This window comes from Somniosus microcephalus, chromosome 5 (assembly GCF_052327205.1).
Source record: "Somniosus microcephalus isolate GS21.2 chromosome 5, FLI_Smic_1.0, whole genome shotgun sequence".
In the NCBI taxonomy this organism is placed as follows: Eukaryota; Metazoa; Chordata; class Chondrichthyes; order Squaliformes; family Somniosidae; genus Somniosus; species Somniosus microcephalus.
In genome coordinates, this window is record NC_140991.1 from 41,416,517 (window position 1) to 41,439,781 (window position 23,265).

Below are 23,265 nucleotides of genomic sequence, written 5' to 3' on the forward strand. Positions count from 1 at the left end.
GGATTTGTCCACCTTCAATCCCTTTAGCTTCCTTAACACCATATCCTTAGAGATATTGATTTGCGTCAGTTCCTCCTTTGCCAATGTCCCTATTTTTCCCGATATCCCAGGTCAAGAACTATTTCTTTCTTCCCACTTCATAGGAACAGGAGTAGGATATTCAACCCCTCAAGGCGGTTCTGCCATTCAGTTAGATCACGGCTGATTTGCATCTTAACTCCATCTACCTGCCTTTGTTCCATATTCCTTGATAACCTTACCTAACAAAAACTAGCGATCTCAGCCTTGAAAATTTAAATTGACCCAGGAGCCACAGGATTTTGGGGGAGAAAGTTCCAGATTTCCACTGCCTTGTGTGTGTAAAAGTACGTCCTGATTTCACTCCTAAATAATCTAGCTCTCTAATTTTAAGATTGTGCCCTCTTGTTCTGGATTCTCCACTAGAGGAAATATGTTCTTTATATCTACCTTATTGAATCCTTTAATTATTTTAAATACCTAGAATAGATCACCCCGTAACCTTCTAAACTCGAGAGAATACTAGCTGAATTTATGCAACTTGCCCTCATAATTTCATCCTTTTAAGCTCTAAGCATCATTCTGGTGAATTTGCAGTGTACCCCTTCCAAGGCTAATATACATTTCCCAAGGCTCGGTGCCGAAAACTGAACGCAGTACCCCCGGTTTGACCAAGGGTTTTTTTACAACTGAAGCATCACTTCCTCACTTTTGAATTCCACCCCCCTCGAGATAAAAGGTCAAAATTCCATTAGCCTTTTTTTGAATGGCCCAGAAATTCGGGTCTCCACGGGTGAGTATGCACGGGGTACTCACCCATAAGCCCAATGGAAGAGCCGGTTTCGTGCATGCACTGCGCATGCGCGGGAAACCGGCACTGCCATTCCCCTGAAAGAAGGGGTTCAGAAGTCGAACGCGTGCGCAGAAGAGGCAGCGCGTGCGCATCGAATTTACGTTTTTTTTTGCAGGTTTTCCCAGAAAGGGAAGTCTCCAGAAGTTAGACATGTAAAAAGCAGTCGCAAGGCCTGCTTTTTACAAGGTAAGTGGTGAATTAATTAAAATTAAAACATTTTTTCCACAGGTTTATTATTTTTAAATACTTTAAAGAAAGGTAAGTTCATTTTTAGCCCCGTTAGAAAATAAAATTATTTTTTTCAAAAATTTAAATTGTTTAAAAGTTATTTCATGTAATTTATAATTTATTTTTAAAATGTGATTTAAAAAAAAATTAATTTTAAGATTTAGTGATGTTTTGGGGTTTATAGGTTTGACAGGTCGAAGCATTCCCTGCTACCATTGGCTCTCCATGGCCCACGTGATCCCAGGGGACGCATCGAACTAACTGCGCCCCTGGGATACGCAAGCACTGCGCGCCGGCAGTTGGAGGAGACCCAGGATCGCAATTCCACGCGGGCCCACAGCTCAACGGCCGGCGCGGTAGGTAAGTGCAGGTCGGGGGCTTGCACCCGCGGGAAGCCCCCGACCCGAATTTCTGTGCCATTATTTTTTGTATCGGTGCAATAGCTTTTAATAATTTATGTACATGGATCCCATTGCTCCTCCACATCTTTTATAAAGAAAATATTCCGATTTGTCTTTAGATCCAAAGTGGATGACCTCATACTTCCCTACATTGAACTCCATCTGCCATAGTTTAAACCACTCATTTAGTCTGTCTATGCCCCTTTATAACTTCCGGCTGCCATCTACACAATTACTGCGCCACCTAACTTAGTGTCATCTGCAAACTTGGATATACAACTCTATTTCTTGCAACTCTCTATCAATAGACACTCCCCTATCCACCATGCTAGCGACCGCCTCAAAAAATGGAACTACATTAGTCAGACAGGACCTGCCCTTCACAAGTCTATGACGTTAAACTGACAGGTCTGTAGTTACCTGGTTTCTCTGTTCCTCCTTTCTTAAATAATGGAGTGACATTTGCAATTTTCCAAACCAAAAGCACAATTTCTGAATCTAGGGAGCTTCGGAAAATTATGACTAACGCATCTGCAATTTCCTCAACATTTTTTAATACCCTGGGGTGCAAACCACCATGACCTGGAGATTTGTCTATCTTAAGATTCATTATTTTCTTCATTACCATTTTTTAAAACTTATACTGAATACAACAAGTTCCTCCACTTGACTTATGTTTAAGTTCCCTTGTATTACAAGTATTTTGTCCTCTTCCTCCACTATGAAAACGGATGCAAAGTACTCATTTAACAAGTCTGCCATTTTCCTATTATCCATTATAGTCTCGCTTGCATCCGTCTTTAACCTCCATTGTAAAGCTTCTATATCTTTATGCTAGCGAAGAAAGAATTGACTTACCCGCCAATGTCCCACCCGGATCTTATTGCTTCTGATTTTTACCGGCAGCTGGAGCTGTCTTTATTTAATTATGCAGATCAGGGCCTGATGAGGTCATCGGGCCCCAACTGCAATTTTAACTCTGGCCTGAATGGGGAAGCCACTGTGTCTTTCCTGCCCAGTGAAAGCCTGTCAGAAGAGGATGGGAATCAGAAGAGGCCATTCCAAGGTAAGTTTCTTACTTTCCTTTGTGGGACTAGGACGAGCAGGGGTGCTTCACACAAGGAAGGTTTCGGCACTCCCTGCCCTGGGCTCTCCCCTGCACCAACCCCCCACCCGTCCCTATCTCTAGATAACCCTGGACCGCCCCCATCCCGACGTTTACCCAAGTGCTGATGATCAGCCAATGGCCGCCCAATTTTCCACAGTCCGTCATGTGTTTCCACCTATTTCTGGCAGGAATTCAGCATGTTAATGAGACCTGGCTGTTAAAATCATGATGGCCTCATTCTGCCGTGGGCAGGTGGGAAAGTAATTCGCCAATGTGAATTAAAATCCAGCCCATTGTCGTCAACAATTTCTGTGCAAAACCGGGATACTTGGGCAGTAAATCATACTGCCCGCTTTGTAAACGTTGAGATTTGTTGTATTTGCTACTGGTCCAAGACAGATCGACTGCCCTACCACATACTCAGAAAACAACAATTTGCATTTATATCGCAATACAAGATGCAGGATCAGGGCTGGGGGGAGGCTTGGATTGGTGCACAAGAGGAAGGAGCAGAGGCAGCAGACTGGAAATTACCACAGACACAGTAACAAAACCAGTAAGTTTAATAATGGTTCACTGCCAATGGAGGAGGGACAGGTGAGAACATTTACAGATCTGCAATCACACGCATACATTTTATATTAGGGAGACATACACATTTACATCTGGTAGGTGGGTGGCACTGTTACATTATTAATGATAAGGAACATCAGTGTTGTGAGGAACCAGAGGGTGTGGCTACAACTGCAGGCAATATTTTTTACCTACATACTTTCTCTTCGTACATACTGAAAAACTGGAGTTACCTCATTCTTGTTTCTGAAAGGATTGGTTTGAGTTGATAACAGTCAGAAAGCTGTAGGAGTGAGATTTGTGGATTACCTAAAGGCAGCTTTCCTCTTTCACTTTGACTGAAATAAGCTTTAAAATAAATGGAATGAGATCCTCTTTTGCAAGGCTTTCTACTCTGTCCCCTTTACATGCAGCCCATTTCATTTAGATGAGTGGGTGGAGGAAAGAATATTTTATAGGATCATAGAAATACACAGGATTAGGAAATAACCACTACAGTTTGGCAGGTAAATTCAAGAGCAAAAATTATACACCACACCTTCTCTCCGACACCCACAAATACCTCTCTCACCAACTCTTCACCCGGCTTTCCTTTTGAATTTATTGACACATCAGGCACTCAATTCCACACTGCTTTTTAACCCTAACCCTAAATGCAGTGTAAAAATAATTACATTTTTCTGACTTTTCTTATGATGTGTGTCATAGAATCAATCTTCAAAATATTAACTATGCACGTGCCTATACAAGCTCTCAGTTTTGGAAGTAATAGACCGATGCTTCACCAAAGGGTTTCTTGACATCAAACTCACAAAGTTAAAAGCAGGCTCATTATTTCCAGCAGCAGAAAGAAATACTGGGGGCAATTGTTAACTGCTACCCATTTCTCGCTTGATAATTTGGCGGTTAACAGAAGAAAATTGGGTGGAGGTGGGGGGAACCTCGTGCATCCCTTGGAGGCCCCAGAACCACCTGGTGCTATTTTCAAGCGGGCATTGTAGGACAGCTACTCCAGTTTTATAGTACAAATGGGCAGAGAAAGCACCGTTCACACTCCGCCCAACCGTACCAGGCCGTGAGTGGCCTAATAAATCGGTCCTTAAAGAGACCGCTGGTGGCTGCTCCACAAAAAGGACCCCAATCCTCTCTGTCTTTTATTTCTGTGGGGTCAGGAGGAGCAGGAGTGCCATATATGGGAATATGGCTGCAGGCAACATTCTTAATTCATGATATAATTGGAATGGGACATTACATTACTGAAAAGATGACAACAACAACTTGCATTTATACATCACCTTTAACGTAGTAAATGTTACAGGAGCGTTATCAAACAAAATTTGACACCAAGTCACATAAGGGGATATTAGGACAGATGACCAAAAGCATGGTCAAAGAGGTAGCTTTTAAGGAGTGTCTTAAAGGAGGAAAGAGAGGTAGAGTGGTTTATGAAGCTGAAAATGGCTGTTCCAAAGGGGGAAAAAAAGCAGACCGACTTAGTATTATAAGAAAACAGACCAAGCATTGTTGAGAAAGTAGACTGAAAGAAAGACGTGCATTGATATAGCACTTTCATAGAAACATAGAAGATAGGAGCAGGAGTAGGCCATTCGGCCCCTCGAGCCTGCTCCGCCATTCAATGCGATCATGGCTGATCATCCAAATTCAGTACCCTGTCCCTGCCTTCTCCCCATACCCCTTGATCCCTTTAGCCTTAAGAAATATATCTAACTACTTCTTGAATATATTTAATGAATTGGCCTCAACTGCCTTCTGTGGTAGAGAATTCCACAGGTTCACCACTCTGGGTGAAGAAATTCCTCCTCATCTCAGTCCTAAATGGCTTACCCGTTATCCTTAGACAGTGACCCCTGGTTCTGGACTCCCTCGCCATCGGGAACAGCCTTCCTGCAACCTGTCTGTCTAGTCCTGTTAGAATTTTATAAGTTTCAATCAGATCCCCTCTCATTCTTCTAAACTCTAGCAAATATAAGCCTAATCGACCCAATCTCTCCTCATACGTCATTCCTGCCATCCCAGGTATCAGTCTGGTGAATCTTCGCTGCACTCGCTCCATGGCAAGAACATCCTTCCTCAGATAAGGCGACTAAAACTGCACACAATACTCAAGGTGTGGTCTCATCAAGGCCCTGTACAACTGCAGCAAGACATCCTTGCTCCTGTACTCGAATCCTTGCGCTAAAGGCCAACATACCATTTGTCTTCTTAACCGCCTGCTGCACCTGCATGCTTACCTTCAGCGACTCGTGCACAAAGACATCCAGGTCTCGTTGCACTTCCCCTTCTCCCAATATATTGCCATTCAGATAATAATCTGCCTTCCTGTTTTTGCCACCAAAGTGGATAACCTCGCATTTATCCACATTATACTGCATCTGCCCAATCACCCAACCTGTCCAAATCATACTGGAGTTTCTCTGCATCTTCCTCACAGCACACACGCCCTCCCAGCTTTGTGTCATCTGCAAACTTGGACATATTGCATCTAGTTCCCTTGTCTAGATAATTTCCCAACCTCAGGACATCCCAAAGCGCTTCACAACCAATTAAATACTTTTTTGAAGTGCAATCACTGTGGTCATGTAGGAAACACGTCAGCCAATTTGCACAAGCAAGGTCCCACAAACAGCAATAAAATACATGACCAGATAATCTGTTTTAGCGATGTTGATTGAGGAATAAATATTGGCCAGAACTCCCCTGCTCTGCTTCTAAATAGTGCATTGGGATGTTTACGTTCACCTGCGGGCAGACGGGGCCGCAGTTTAACGTCTCATCCAAAAGACAGCACCTCAGACAGTGCAGCACTCCCTCAGTACTGTATTGAGGTGTCAGCCTAGATTTTGCGCTCAAGGTAGGAACCACTGTCTTTTAAAGGGAAGAGTACATAAACATTTTAAGCAGAGTAGGATACAGGGCTATGGGAAGAGAGTAGGCAATGGGATTAGCTTTAGATTGCTCTGGCAAAGACTTGTCAACAACTATTACGTGCATTCATGAAACACCTTTAACATAGTAAAACTTTCCAAGGCACTTCACAGGATCGTTATCAGACAAAATTTGACATCGAGCCACATAAGGAGATAGCAGTACGATAGCAAAATACTGCGGATGCTGGAAATCCGAAAAAGCAACAGAAAACGCTGGAAAAACTCAGCAGGACAGGGCAGCATCCGTGGAGAGAGAAACAGAGTTAACAGGACAGGTTACCAAAAGCTTGGTCAAAGAGGTGGGTTTTAAGGAGGCAAGAGGTGGAGAGGTTTAAGGAGGGAATTCCAGAACATAGGACCTAGACAGCTGAAGGCATGGCTGCCAATCGTGGGCAAAGGATATTGGCAATACACAAGAGGAGGGTTGTAGGGCTAGAGAAGGTTACAGAGATCATCACAGACACAATGGACTGAATTGCCACCTTCAGTGCTGTAAACTTGTGTGGTTGTGGGGACACTGAATTACTTCCTTCTCTGCTGTAATTTTCATGAATCTACTTGGAACCTGTCCAATAATGGAGGGCAGCTAGTAGTATCTTCTCTAATTAATTCTGGAGGGAGGCAACTATTGGATATATTAAGTACATTCATCCTTTGTTTCAACCCCACTTGCATACTGTAATGTTTTCATCGCTCATCAGATAGCCTGCTTACTTTATACTACCGAATGATTTTCCTGGTTTTATCATTAGCATCTGTAGCTATGTTAATTACAGATTCCTCTTTCCACGCTGGGAACGCTGAGACACTAGCTCCATCTTGGCCGAGTTCAGCAAATGGGGATCGAAACTGGGACCTTGATTTCAATTGCTCAGTTCAATCTTTACACTTTCAGAAAGACAGAGTGGGATACGTTAACTGAACATTCCTCGGCAAGGTCCCAAGCTTGATCCCCCGTATGTGCTAAATCAACTGATATCAGCCAGGGTGGTGGCAAGTGTACCCCCATTTGCTTACGTCCCTGATCTATAGAGAAGAAAATCAACCAAGATTTGTCGTGACGTATGTGGGTGGGGACAGCACCAGCCTTGGGTCTACTGCCTCCCACGATCAAACTGTTGAGAGCACCCCAACTGCTCATCCATCACTCAGCAGGAATTGGTTGCTACCTTCCAGTCTGTATAGTTTGGTCTGATGCCAGGTGGTACTTTAACTCACTAAATCAATTCAGGATAGAAGAAAAATAGTTTTGCTTTTAGATGAGAAGGGGAAGGGTGTCTGGTGGCCCGATTTGGCTGGGGGGGAGTGGGTGGAGACGAGGTTAAATTAATCTTAAATAACTGTCTTTGGTTCTAATTAGTGTTGTACAAGGTGCATTTATAATGAATGAGGGGGAGGAACACCAGTATATTTCTTACCCACTGCTTGAATTATAATCTCACAAAATGACAACAAAAAGAGAGAAAAATACCTTGAAGAGTGAAATGCCTTAGCATATTTGAACGGTCAGAAAACTGTCGCTTTAAACAGTATACATTAACCCCAAGAGGACTGTTTCAGAGCATTTAATGAAGTTGCACAATTTTGTGATCCTGAGCACTATGAAGACTAACCTTCATGGCCAGAACTTCACAAGCAATTTTAAAGAAATTTTCTGTAAGACAAGTTGGCTAAAAGATTGAGGTAGTAATCCCTCATTAAGATGGTTATGATATTACAAAGAAACTACAGCACACCAAATTAGAGAGAGAGCTTGGAATTGCTATACTATCTTCGTGCTTATTTAGGAGAATGCTCTATTTGTACAGAGCGACCTGGTGAGCTGTGAATAACGTCTCCAACAGATGCTACCACCTGTCGCTCCAGAACTTCTAATCAAAGGTGGAACATCCAATCTGCCCAGCAACAATTCACAACAAATCATTTAATTCCTCACTCCCTCCATAATACATAACTCACTTCTGCCAAAAAGTTGTCAAAGGGACTGTGCCTTCGTGTGTGAAGCTCTTTCAATACGCCTAAAACACTTGTGCAATTAAACGTACATGCAGTAGTTTTCCATTCCTGATAATGTAACTCGAGCAAGATATGTGCCATGACACTTTCGGAATAAGTCGATTAAAAACCAGAATGTTAACTGAAGGAAACATGCAATGACTTGGTAGGAGGGGATTTATACAGCAATCTGATAGTTCCTGAGACCACCCCCGCCCCAAGTAAACTAAGAAACAAGCTGCACCATAAATAAAATGGATGCAATGTGTCCAACATATGACATGGCACTACACTAACTGTATATATGGACAACACAAATGAAGAAATAAATGACAAGAGAAATTACAAAATGGAGTCTAAACTTCTCCAGAGTAGCAGGAGTTAAACTCAGGGAAACAAAATGAGTAACCAAGGCACTCCCCGTTGGCAAGGTTCCACCCACGGTAAACAAGCAAAGCCAATTTTAAATGGAGGTTAGTACATGCTGAAATATTTAATGGCTTTGTGTTCCACAATTGAGGTTCTCAACCCAAGATGTTATTTTTTTTTTAAATTATTGTGCATCAACAGCCAGCAAGCTTAGTCAAAACCAAATTATATAATTCTTCGCATGAGCGAGAATAGAAACGTACCACAGGAAATAATTGTGAAATTTATGTCAAGTATTCTGTTGTTACGAAGAAGTGACTTCACATCATGTTCTGAGACATTAGATAACCTATGATTTTTTCCCCCAGTCTTATGCTACCATTTTAAAGTATTCCTACTGATACGACTGTTATTTTGATAATCAATATTTATTAGACTAAAATATTTGATTTTCAAAATTATGTTACTACTGTAGTAATAAAACCAACACCAACATGGACAATCTGCAGGATGTATTTAAAGTAAATTTTTGATCTGCTTCATTATGCACTTGACAGGTCCACTGATTGAGTAAAACATATTTTGCTTACATACTCTTGGTTGCACTCCAACTCAATACAGCGAGTGTAGCAATTCAATGGTACCTGATAATTACATTAGGCAGAGGGCACCCTGGGACAACTCTTTCTGAAATTAACCAAATGTGTGTCTTAATACCGAAGTTGTGCCATTCTTCCCAGAAATTAAATACCCATTGTAATCCACCTGCATTGAATACAGACACTAATCTCTTAACACCTAGCACTCTTAACATGGATATCATGAGCAGTTCTATTCTTACTCACTATCCCAAAGGACTGTTGGTGGAACAATTTTAAACTGCAGTTCCTCACTGTGCTACTTGTTTACAGGTAGAGCAGCACTGCGGGAGTAGGTATCCATGTGGTCCTTCTGGCTGGGGAAGATATGTGGCACAGGGGACCTCGGTGGATTAAAGTAACATACAGACTCTCAACAACTGCACTTAAGACACTGCTGCGACTCAACAGCCTGCTCTATTCATGGACTCTCGGTGTTGTAATGTATTTTCTCTTTTTTTATTAAATGTATTCATTCTTGGGATGTGGGTGTCGCAAGCAAGGCCAGGATTTATTGCCTATCGCTAGTTGCGCTCGAGAAGGTGCTGGTGAGCTGCCTTCTTAAACCGCTGCAGTCCGTGTGGTGAAGGTACTCCCACAGTGCTGTTAGGGAGGGAGTTCCAGGATTTTGATACAGCAACGATGAAGGAACATAGATGTAGAGAAGATGTTTCTAATTATGGGGAGTCCAAAACTAGGGGCCATAAATATAAGATAATCACGAATAAGTATAAGAAGGAATTCAGGAGAAACTTCTTTACTCAAGAGAGTGGTCAGAGATTAGTTGAGGCAAATAGCATAGATGCATTTAAGGGGAAGCTAGATAAGTACAAGAGGGAGAAAGGAAAAGAAATAGAAGGATATGTAGATAGAGTGGGAGGAGGCGCATGTGGGAGGAGGCTCGTGTGGAGCACAAGCATAGACCTGTTGGGCCGAATGGCCTGTTTCTGTGCTGTAAATACTATGGGGTCGATTTTCATTCAGCAGTCGGGAAGGAGGCGGGACTACAACTTTCGGGTTTTAGTCCTGCCTACATCGACGTCCGGCCAATCCACGTGATTTTCCCTTGATTGACCTTGTTGAGCCCGCCCAGCGGGCTCAGCAGGCCAATTAAGGGCCACCCAGCAACAGGTGACGTCACAGACTGAAATTTCATCTGTCAAGAGGCGTTGACAGATGAAATATCAGTGTTTCACAGCTGTTTGAAGCTGTCAAACACTGACAGGCTGACTTCTAATCTGAGTCCTTCTACGCAGACTCAGTTAGAACTCTCACCGGCAATGAAAGCTGAAGGCTGTCACTTTTGACAGCTCGCAGCCATTTTGCTTTCAGTGCTGGCTGAGTGATGGACTCCCGAAACCTAGAGGAAGAAAGGCTGTAAAGGTAAGTACAGGTAATTTAAACTTTTTTACACACTTTAGACACACCAAACACACTTACCTTTGCACTCATGCACACATCACTCACCTGAACACCGACATCGTGACCCCTCCAAGTCCTTCAACCCGACGGCCTGCCTGCTCTAACCTGGCGTGGCTTGGAGCCGTTGGGAATCCCACACGACACCCCTCAAAATAGGGATTAGGCTAAAAACTGCCTGTTAACTACCTGTTAACAGGCAGTTAATTGGCACTAATCCCTATTTTGAGGGGTGTCGTGTGGGATTCCCAGTGCGGGGCGGGTACCCGCCTCCTGTGAAACTTACGTGGAGGCGGGTTTTGGGTGGGATGGTGTCGGGACCCCCCGAATTCGGGATTTTAGCGCCCCGCACGCCTAAAAACCTGCCTCACGGCACACTGAAAATCGAAGCCTATATATTTCTATGTAACCAATCTCATGTGCAGACCCCCGAGCATCCTTTCAAACTCAACTAACAGTACTGTGCAAAGAAACAAAACTTTCTGACCTCCTGTGGCTGCAGTGAATGCTTATTCAGATGCAGAATCATCATAGGAGCCGTCAAGAAGCGAAGTACGGGAGGCTGCTCTTCACTGACACAGAGTACGTCAGGGAAATTGTCAGTTATCCATAATAGAATATGGGGAACAAGGAAGTGAGTGGGACTAGACTAGTTGGGTCATGAGAGGAAAAACATTGAAGCAGACCGGATGGGCTGAATAGCCGAATTCTATGCTACAAGTTTCGAGATTCTATGCCAACATTAGATGGTGCAATAGTTGGGGTCCTTTCTCTGTTCAAGGGTATTATTTTAGGAATTCAGTTGGAAGAGTATCACATCTTAAATAGACACTAAAATGGAAATTGTTCCAGTTTAGATACACATGTCCATTCACAAATATCCAGAGTGCTTTTAAGGGACCTCAATGTCTCGGGTCCCTAGCTGTTCATTCATTATACCAATTTTCTGGTACTTGCACCTTCAGATCAATTCGAAGAAAAGATCTTTTAACTTTAAAACTAAAACAAACCCTGCCATTTTCCAGTCTCAAATCTGTAACACGGCCTAGCAGGACAGTGCTGAAGCCTGCGGAAACACCTCAAAGGATTCTGCACTTACTTCAACCCAGGGACGTCCAGAAGATTTGTTAGTCCTGTCCAGCTAATTTCAAGTAACTGTTGATTAAAAACAGGAAGAATTATTCTCAGTGTATAACTTTCAAAAAACACCTAAAGGTTGCAAAATTGATTGAAAATGTAGGCCTTGAAATTACACCACAGGATGCTTACCATATTGCACGGAATTTCATCCTTTGTTATTTTAATGCAGGCATTTAACCTGTTTATTTAAAAAGTTTAAAGATCAATGGACCCTCAGGAATATAAAACAGTAATTTTATTGACATGTTCCAAATATGTCAAACCTTGAGCTGTTTATAATCATCATCTGAACCCAAAGCTGCATTAAAAACTTAAGAGTTACTTTTATGCAAGCTTTATGCCGTATAATCATAGAATACAGAGGTCTGGCTTTGCCATTTTGAATCCTTTAATTATCACAATGCATGCTGACACACGCTGAAGGTTAGTAACTATGATGTAATCACTACAAGTTTATCAAGTGAAACAGTTAATTACTGGAAAACAAAAAGCTGCAATTTAAACAGTTAGCACCGAGATTGAGGGGCTATTAAAGTGCCACTGCCCAAAAGGCTTCAAGTGTTAAATTTTCAAACAATGTTTCAAATTTTTATTCATCAGATTGCAAATCTTCAATAAATTTTAACTGTTGTAAGTTTTAATTGAGGGATTTATATTAATGTGCTATGCAGATCAGATTAGTGTTTAATGGTAGCGCGATGGTAAAATAATCACAACCTGGATTAAGTTTCTCCCCCATCCAGACCATTGCTGGTGTAATTACTGATGCAGTATATCACTGATGTTACACATCACTTAGCAGTTGTGAAAATTTCAGGGCAAACCATCCCACCACACCATGGACGAAATGGAGAAGCTTGCTTTGTTCATTAACTTCTAAATTTAGATATTTGCATTCATTTCTTTCAAGGTTACTTTTTAGTCTTTCCTTCAGTCTTGCTTTACCTAGTTACCACAAAAGCTTCAATAATTCATGGCAATTATGCTTGGCAGCTGACTTTCTCTGGCCTCCTTCACAAACTTGTAGAGGAGTTCAAAGTAACATATGAGATGATGTAAGTGCAAGCGCTTCCAGCATTTTTCATTTAATCTTGAATGCAAAGGTTAGTGCTGCTCAAGTGCTGCTGTATCTCATTTTAAAATGTCATCACTATAAACAATTCCATGACATGTGTGATGAAATATTCCATTCATCACTGCCTGTGACTGTGGTCGGTTTCAGTGTCATTTCCCTTCCCCCAGTCCTCATTGTATTGTTTATTGGAATGTGCTGGAATGTGCTGTGTGTAGGGCTCCGCCCATACCTGGCCCCGTTTGTAAGCTAGCTCAGTCTGGCCTCAGTCTCCAGAAGGAAGATACCTCTCTCTCTTACGTGTTACTTTCTAAGTTAATAAAAGCCTTGTTTTGTTTCGCTAACATCGAGTCTCGGAATTATTGAGGCACATCAATTTTATTAACTTATTTTTCAACACTATGGATCAACTCCTGAAACCCGAACGTTTGGATTTGGATCAACATGCTCCGGACGCATCAGCACGCTTCGGACACTGGTTTGAGTGTATGGAATTCTTCCTGGACAATTCCGCAGCCGTCAAAGACGCTACGGACGCTGCGAGGATGAGACTCGGAATTCTGCGGAATTGGGTAAGCCACCAGGTTTACCCTCTCATCCAAGACGCCGATACGTACCTGGCCGCCTGCGACATCTTAAAGGCGCATTACCAGCAGCCTACGAATGAGGTGTATGCTAGGCATCTGCTCGCTACTCGCGCACAGCGACCTGGGGAATCGGTGGAGGAGTTCCTAAGCACCCTGAAAATGCTTGGCAAAGACTGCAAGTGCCGAGATGTAAAAGCCGCAGTGTACACTGACGAGCTTGTTCGCGATGCCTTTATCACAGGCCTCAGCTCCACTTACATCCGGCAAAGACTGCTGGAAAAAACGGGGTTGGACCTGAAACAGGCTGCAGACACCGCGCGATCCCTGGATGTGGCCCAGAGAAACTCGGACGCCTACTCTTCAGCCCGCGCCGTCCACGCCGCCACGTGTGCACCGAGGGCGCCGCCATCTTGGAAGGCATCTTCCCCGCCCGGCAGCCCGACACCGGCGGGGCCCCGCTCTCCCCCCAGAAGCCCTACGACAGCCGCGACGCGTCAGGGACCCAACTGCTACTTCTGCGGGCAGCCAAAACACACCAGAAACCTGTGCCCGGCGAAAGGCACCACCTGCTTTAAGTGCGGTAAGAAGGGGCACTTCGGGAAGGTGTGCAGAGGGAACCCCGCCGGAAAACCAACTGCCGGAAAACCCGCCACCGCCGCGTGTGCGCCGTGGGAGCGGCCATCTTGGACGCCATCTTGCCCGACCTCGTGGGGTCCGCCATCTTATGAGCAGACAGCGTGGACGCCATCTTGTATCGATCAGGGCCCTACAGTGGCATCGGTCACAGTGGACCAGACCAGGCCGCACCCGCTGTCCAAATCAATGGTGGACATCGAGGTAAACGGGTGCCGGGTTAAATGTTTAATTGACAGTGGAAGCACGGAGAGTTTTATCCACCCTGAACTGGCACAACAACTCTCCCTAAAGGTGGTCCCTGCTCAGGGTACCATCTCTATGGCTGATAAAACCCAGACATCGACCATTCTGGGTTACTGCACGGTACAATTGGGCGTTAACGGAACTGTATACGATAATTTTAAAGTATTAATCATGAAGAATCTATGTGCGAGCGTGATCTTGGGCCTGGATTTCCAGTGCAACCACCAAAGCATCACGCTCAAGTACGGTGGGTCCCAGCCGCCCCTCACAGTGTGCGGTCTGGCTACCCTGAAGGTAAAGCCGCCTTCGCTATTCGCGAACCTTACCCCTAACTGCCGGCCAATAGCGACCAAAAGCAGGAGGTACAGCTGGGAGGACAGGCGGTTTATCGCGACCGAGGTAGACAGGCTCCTGAAAGAGCGCATTAAAGAAAGCAGCAACAGCCCGTGGCGCGCCCAAGTGGTAGTGGTAAGGGGTAGCGAGAAGAAACGGATGGTGATCGACTATAGTCAAACGATCAACAGGTACACCCAACTAGACGCCTACCCGCTACCCCGCATATCAGAAATGGTGAACCAAATCGCCCAATACCGGGTGTTCTCCACCATCGACCTCAAGTCAGCGTACCACCAGCTCCCTATCAGACCAGAGGACCGCCCGTACACCGCCTTCGAGGCGAACGGACGCCTCTACCAATTCCTCAGAGTCCCCTTTGGGGTGACGAATGGGGTCTCGGTCTTTCAGAGGGAGATGGACCGCATGGTCGATGACCACCATTTCCCCTACCTCGACAACGTCACCATCTGCGGCCACAATCAGCAGGATCACGACTCGAACCTCGAGAGGTTCCTGGAAACCGCACAAAAACTCAACCTCACCTACAACGAGGACAAGTGCGTTTTCAACACCACGCGCCTCTGCATACTAGGCAGCGTGGTGGAGAATGGGGAAATCGGACCAGACCCCGACCGATTGCGCCCCCTACGGGAGCCGCCCCTGCCCAACACTCCCAAAGCCCTGAAAAGGTGCCTGGGGTTATTTTCTTATTATTCCCAATGGGTCCCCAACTACTCCAACAAAGCCCGCCCCCTCTTGAAAGCATCCTCTTTTCCGCTCTCTGCTGAGGCCCACGCCGCCTTCAAAAGCATTAAGCAGGATATTGAGCGGGCCACGCTACAGGCAGTGGACGAGAACACTCCATTTCAAGTGGAAAGTGATGCGTCTGACTTCGCCTTGGCGGCCACCCTCAACAAGGCGGGGCGGCCCGTAGCTTTCTTCTCGAGGACCCTCCAAGGGCCCGAGATCAGACACTCCTCCGTGGAAAAGGAGGCCCAAGCCATCGTGGAGGCAGTGCGCCACTGGCGCCACTACCTAGCCGGCAAACGCTTCACCCTACTTACCGACCAGCGGTCGGTAGCGTTTATGTTCAATAATAAACAGAGGGGGAAGGTTAAAAATGATAAGATTCTTAGGTGGCGGATCAAGCTCTCCACCTTCGAGTACGACATCATTTACCGGCCAGGGGCCCTTAACGAATCCCCTGACGCCCTCTCACGAGGGATGTGTGCCAGCGCCACCGAGGATCGGCTACAGACCCTCCACAACGACCTCTGCCACCCAGGGGTCACGCGGCTGTTCCACTTCATAAAGTCCCGTAACTTACCCTACTCGATTGAGGAAGTTCGGTCTCTGACCAGGAACTGCCGCACTTGCGCTGAGTGCAAGCCTCGGTTCTACCGCCCAGATAGAGCCCACTTAATCAAAGCTACACGGCCCTTTGAGCGGCTCAGCTTAGATTTCAAGGGCCCCCTCCCGTCCGTCGACCGCAATGTTTACTTCCTGAACATTGTGGACGAATACTCCCGGTTCCCATTCGCCTTCCCCTGCCCAGACATGACCAGCGCCACGGTCATTAAATGCCTCAACAGCCTGTTCTGCCTGTTCGGTATGCCGAGCTACATCCATACGGATAGGGGGGCGTCCTTCATGAGTGAAGAGCTACGCCAGTACATGCTGTCCAAGGGGATCGCCACGAGCCGTACCACCAGCTACAACCCCCGGGGTAACGGCCAAGTGGAGCGAGAGAACGGGACAGTATGGAAAGCAGTCACTCTAGCTCTAAGGACCAAGGGCCTCCCTATCTCCCGCTGGCAGGAAGTCCTCTCGGATGTGCTCCATTCGATACGGTCGCTATTGTGTACGGCCACTAATGCCACGCCTCATGAACGAATGTTTGTCTTTCCCCGGAAATCCACCTCAGGCGTATCCATGCCGTCATGGCTCTCCACCCCAGGTCCGGTACTCGTGCGAAGGCATGTGAGGGGCCACAAGACGGACCCTCTTGTGGAGCCAGTACACCTACTCCACGCCAACCCCCAATACGCATATGTCCGGCACGCCGACGGAAGGGAGGACACCGTGTCCATAAAAGACGTCGCCCCAGCCGGCATCGACAACAACCACGGCAATAGCAGCAACAACGATCACAGCAACTCTTACCCACCCACTACTCTTTCATCACCCCCGGAAGAACATCGACCAACGGCACCCCCACCAACTACCCCTTCAACAACCCTGGCGGCACCCCCGGCAGAGACCCAGCCGACACCCGCGGCACCACAACAGCCACGTCGGTCGCAGAGGACTATCAAACCCCCGAACAGACTAAATCTATAGAAGGGGTGAATGTGATGAAATATTCCATTCATCACTGCCTGTGACTGTGGTCGGTTTCAGTGTCAGTTCCCTTCCCCCAGTCCTCATTGTATTGTTTATTGGAATGTGCTGTGTGTAGGGCTCCGCCCATACCTGGCCCCTTTTGTAAGCTAGCTCAGTCTGGCCTCAGTCTCCAGAAGGAAGATACCTCTCTCTCTTACGTGTTACTTTCTAAGTTAATAAAAGCCTTGTTTTGTTTCGCTAACATCGAGTCTCGGAATTATTGAGGCACATCAACATGCAGCTTCCAGTGAGTTCGTTTTCTTTTCAACAATATTGACGTTTAATGATCAGCATTTCCTAGCTACAACTGGTGCTTTCAGTTCTCATGCAAAGTAGCATCCAAAGGTCTGCTTTTCATCTATTTAGGGTACAAACAGAATACTTTTTTTCATTCCATCTTTGAATTGTCTTTTGAGAATTGAAAGCAGGACAAAAGTGGGTCTGCAAATTGATGCTGAGCACCGTGAGGTGAGCTCGCTGATGCAGTGAACTAACCCAGCATGATTAGCAAGCCACAGGAGGCGATCGTTATTCCAACGGCAGATATATAAACTCATGAAAAAATAGGTCTCTGCTACTTTCAACTGTGTGGATATAGGACTGCTCACACTCGAGTGGCCTCAAAAGGTACTGGATTTCAGGCATTGACGGTATTCTAGTAAATTAAAAGTGCCTTTAAAGAATAGTCCAAACTGGAGGCACAAATTCAAGCAATCAGAACTTCTCATGAATGCTAAAATTAACATACTAAAACCACAGTGATTGAACTATAGTTGTTGTAACTACACTGAAGAGAGTATGGTCAGCAGTTTAATATTACACAATTCTCCTTTACACAAGTACACCAAATGGTAAAGACAATTCGGATTGATTGAAGTTTTTTTTTATAATAGGGACTGATTGGTTTTGTTTACTCATGAATCAGTAAAATGCAGTACAGATTAAATGTTGTAATGACGCCTGGTACTAAAGAACTCCATTAAGAAGTTCTGACCAGTCATTAAACAACGTTGAGACAGGTGTCTGACTTACAGGTTATCAAACATGGACATGCCTGTCAATTGTGATGATGTGTGAAGACTACAGTATTGCACTCCACATGACTGGAGAAAATAAAGCATCTTTTCCCAGTCATTGATCAACACCAGCTTGATGGCCCAGTCTTGTGCCGCTACAGATTTTAAAAGGTCCATTAGAAAAGTGACAGAATTTGGTTGCGTTCCACTGATCGCGTTGACTAGAAGGCACTCACCCATGTAGCATCAAGCCATTCAGACCCATAAAGGTTCAACAACAACAACTTGTATTTTTATAGCACCTTTAATGTAGTAAAACATCCCACAGTGCTTCACAGGAGCATTATCAAACAAAATTTGACAGTGAGCCACAGAAGAATATATTGGCCCAGAAATTCGGGTCGGGTGCTTGCCGCGCGTGCAAGCCCCCAATGAGCACTTACCCGGCGCGCTGACATTTAAATCCTGGCCCGCAATGCATTTCCCCTCACTGGCCAGCTTGAGGTCCTGCCGCGCTGTGCGTGCGTGACCCAGCGGCGTACTTAGTGCGATGAGCCGGCTGGGATCACGTGGGCACTGGGCAACCAATGGGAGGTTGCAAAGGTTCATTCATAAGTTTGACAGTGAGAGCTGTCAAACTCATGAAAACTGCTGGCCCCAAAACACTACTTAAACCTGAAAGAAAATTAAAAAAAATTGCAATACTTAAATGAACCATAAATAACTATGAAAAACTATTTTAAACAATAATTTTAAAATTTGAAAAAAAAAAATTTATAAAAAATCGGGGCTAAAACTAAACTTACCTTACTGTAAATTCTTTAAAAATAACAAACCTGTGGAAAAAAAAATTCTAAATTGTACTAAAAGCCCACTTACCTGTAAAACTAAGTGCTTACACTTGTTTTTTCCTCGCGTAAAAACCGGAGGCCTTTACACACGCGCAACTCTGAAAAAAAAAAGGGAATTTCACTGCGCACGCACTGCCTGTGCAGTCGCACGCGCTGTGCCTCTGAACCCCTTCGTTCAGAGGACTGGAAATGCCGGCGTTCCCCGCATGCACGGTGTTTCCTGAACGCCGGCATTTCATCCGGCCAGATGCGTGAGTACCCAGACCGTACTCACGCATTTGGACCCGAATTTCTGGCCCATTATGGCAGATCAAGAGGTAGGTTTTAAGGAGCGTCTTAAAACAGGAAAGAGAGCTAGAGAGGCGGAGAGGTTTAGGGAGGGAATTCCAGAGTTTAGAGCCTTGGCAGCTGAAGGCACAGTTGTCAATGGTGGCGTGATTAAAATCGGGGATGCTCAAGAGGCCAGAATTGGAGGAGCGCAGATATCTCGGAGGGTTGTAGGGCTGGAGGAGATTACAGAGATAGGGAGGGGTGGGGCCATGGAGGGATTTGAACACAAGGATGAGAATTTTAAAATTTTCAAGGTTTGATTGCTGGTCTGTGCTGAGTTACTGTGCTACAAATTTTCCCTCAGCTTCGTTGGAGAGGATGAGGGGTAACAAAAGCTATGAGGCTTACTGCTCCTGATTGCTACGCAATGACCCCTACTAGATAATCTGGATGGCAGGTGAGGATAGAATTGAGCATTCTATGATGCCCCTTGTGGTGGAGTTGTCTGCTGACACTTATTGTCAAGGCTTACACGTGCATAATGCCCAGTTGGGTGCTGTCTGTGCCGGTTGTACAGTACCCACCATCTACAAGGCACAAGTAAGGAGTGTGATGGAATACTCTCCACTTGCCTGGATGAGTGCAGCTCCAACAACACAAGAAGCTCGACACCATCCAGGACAAAGCAGCCCGCTTGATTGGCACCCCAATCACCACCTTAAACATTCACTCCCTCCACCACCGGCGCACCGTGGCTGCAGTGTGTACCATTTACAAGATGCACTGCAGCAACTCACCAGGGCTTCTTCGGCAGCACCTCCCAAACCCACGACCTTTTCCGCCTAGAAGGACAAGGGCAGCAGGCGCATGGGAGCACCACCACCTGCAAGTTCCCCTTCAAGTCACACACCATCCTTACTTGGAAGTATATTGCTGATCCTTCATCGTCGCTGGGTCAAAATCCTGGAACTCCCTCCCCAACAGCACTGTGGGAGTACCTTCACCACACAGACTGCAGTGGTTCAAGAAGGCAGCTCACCACTACCTTCTCAAGGGCAATTAGGGATGGGCAACAGATGCTGGCCTAGCCAGCGATGTCCACATCCCATAAACAAATTTTAAAAAAAGAGACAGTGCCTTTAGGGCATGGAAGGAAAAAATGTAGAAAGGGGGATAAAAAGGCCCGATTCTGAATTAATACAAGATAGACAAAATGTTACAGCTGTGGTTCGAACACTTTGCAATTCGATAAATGGTTCACCAGCTTGAGGCATCACAGCTCTCCATTTCAAATAAGGAAAAATAGCTCACAATTCTAACAGGCCACACAGTGTACATTTTTGCTGGATTTTGCTTCCTCAGCAGCAGACAGCAGTAGTGATTGGCTTTACCTCACCTTAGTTTGGCTGACAAATCAATACAATTTGCTAAAATCTTTAGTGCAATGACCTCCCAAACTCTGGCTGAAAATCAATGCGTTTTGGTGGTAAAGAAAACTCCCAGCTTTCCCCGATAGCTTGTCAATACTCATATAATGGCCATTTAGATGAGGCACCAGAGGCTAATGGAACTGTAGACCAGGAAGGAGTCCAATGTCTTCAGCCTAGCATGGGGTGAAAACTTCCAGAAAAGGAAAAGTGGACCATCAGCAGATCCATGGATGATGCAGCAGGAGCACCTGCTCTTCTATTGGTAATAAACTGCTGCTGTGACATCATTGGCACATTGTCAGTCTGTGAAGATTCCTCCAGAATGGCCTTAATGTCAGAATACTGGATCCAGAAGCTAACCAAAGTGGGGCTCGAATATCTTGCGTAAAATTGTTAAGAACATGCGTTTGTGCCAGTTATTCCTTGTACAACGAGTTACCTAATCTCAGCCATGGCTTTCCCGCCGAAGAAAAATAAATTAGTGCCAGCATCACCCAAGCTGCTCTCCCCATGTCTACCATTGGCTGGTTTGTAAGAGAGCATTGTTGGAGGAAAGAAGTCAATATCTTCAGGAGAGAAAATTGTGGAAAAAGGTAAAGAAAATAGCTTTCAAGAACACAGTAACCTGCCATTAGCCTTTACAGTGCAAGTAAAAGCACAGCTTTGATCATTACTGCAAGAAAAGGTGATAACTTAAACAGGAGGTCCACTACAGGAAGTCTGTTATTTGTATCAACCAGCCTGCTCCTTTACTGTCACAAGGTTATTGACAATAGGAAATACTACAAGCTACACAAAACCTTAAGTGAAACAACATGCCAGCAAATAAATCCTCTTGGGACCCATCTTCCTTTAATATATGGACTTAGGATAATAACCAACTAAACTAGTCTTTGAACAATTGATTCACAATTTCCTCATAAAGGGTCGTGGACACTTATTGCCAAGTTTATGTACTTGTTCTGATGAAAGGTCATCAACCTGAAACGTTAATTAGGTTTCTCTTGCCACAGATGCTGCCTGACCTGCTGAGTGTTTTCTGTTACGATTTATAGTTCAAAGTTTGGAAGAACAGTAGTAGAACAGCAGTGTATTACTCTCTCACCCTTAAAAGTACCATCAGCCTTCTTTGAAATGTCAAACCCCATTCTAAGGACAGGATTACACATGTAGCTCCTCCTATTGCTACAATATCAAATATTCCATCAAGGTGCATGTATTCAAGATGTGTTCAAATACAGTAAATACAAAACTCTCCATCAAGCTCAACATGAGTTAGGGCAGGCGGCGGGTATTGTTTCCAAGTAAGTGAGGTAATTTTTTTTTTTTAAATCAAATAATTCGGATGAAAATTACTGGAAATTTAGGAATGATTGGGACCATGGCCCAAAAATAAAATGTGCAGAAAATTGCAGGAATGTCAGACTCTCTGAAACCTGGTTAAGATTTTCAGTGAACTAGATTCTACCTTTGGATTCCACATCGAAGGTTGACCACATGCATTAACAGAAGCCTACCTACAAACCTAGACTAAAGGCTGCACAGGGCTCTCTTTGCAGGTCATTAACACCTCAGTCACATAGTGCAAGAAAAATAATTTATCCGTAGCTGCCACACAAATGGGCCCAATAATGTTTGTGAATTATACATTCTGACCACATCTTGCAACAGCTACATTAAGTCACAAGAGAATTATAGCAACTTCCTGCTACAAAAAGCAAGACAAAATAGTTGGTGGACAGAAGCATGGAAGAACGAATATCTACTGAAAGAGATCGAGTGAAACAGAGAATTATGAACAAGAGATGTGTTCTGTTAGGTGGGTGGCGGGGGGGGGGGGTCCATGGCAGTAATCTTTACAGCATAAAGCCAACTGTAGAAAGAAACTAGTAGCATAGTGTACAAAAGATATTGCTAGTAGATTCTGTATGGAGAGATATATAAATTCACCCACCAGAAACCCATGTAATAAAAATTAAATTGCATTTATTCAGAAGTTAGTGGTTTTGCTAATATTTCTGATTATAGTCATAAACTGCAAGGGAACACTACGTCAAGCTCAGAATAAAAAAGCTGAACAAGCTACTTGGATTTAAATAATTTATACTAAGGGTGATGAATGCATGAAGTAGGCTGCAGGAAATTTTACTGGAAAAATTCAAAAAGAAGCTGGATAACTATTTGGCAAGCTAAACAATTCAAAACGCAAGAGGGCATTTGAAATTTTCTAGACTTTGAGAACAGCCAGATGGACCATAAGTGATTTTTCAGCTGCAGATCTAGGAAAGACTAAGTATAGGATACATCCTTATCTGATACTTGTCCCAACTGAGAGCGTTAAAAAACAAGCCTGAAGGCTTTGTGTCTTAATGCGAGGAGCATTTGTAATAAGGTGGATGAATTGGCTGCGCAAATAGAGGTAAACGAATACGATTTGGTTGGGATTACAGAAACGTGGCTCAAGGATGGCCAAGACTGGGAACTCAACATCCAGGGGTATTCGATATTCAGGAAAGATAGGCAAAAAGGAAAGGGAGGTGGGGTAGCATTACTGGTTAAAGAAGGGATTAATACAATTGTAATGAAGGATATTAGCTCTGATGATGTGGAATCTGTATGGGTAGAACTGAGAAATACTAAGGGGAAAAAAACATTAGTGGGAGTGGTATATAGACCTCCAAACAGTAAGGTGGAGGTTGGGGATGGCATTAAAAGGGAAATTAAAGAAGTGTGCAATAAGGGCACAGCAGTC

General features: G+C 44.6%; 1 protein-coding gene across 4 annotated transcripts in view; it reads right to left on the reverse strand.

Annotated features, from left to right (window-relative positions):
* LOC147117012 (extended synaptotagmin-2-like) overlaps nt 1-23,265 on the reverse strand; it is a 274,396-nt gene that overhangs the window by 67,815 nt on the left and 183,316 nt on the right. For all 4 annotated transcript variants that reach the window (XM_085987566.1, XM_085987564.1, XM_085987563.1 and 1 more), the window contains exon 7: nt 11,650-11,705. In XM_085987566.1, the coding sequence (XP_085843692.1) occupies nt 11,650-11,705 (56 nt within the window). The remainder of the gene's footprint in view (nt 1-11,649; nt 11,706-23,265) is intronic.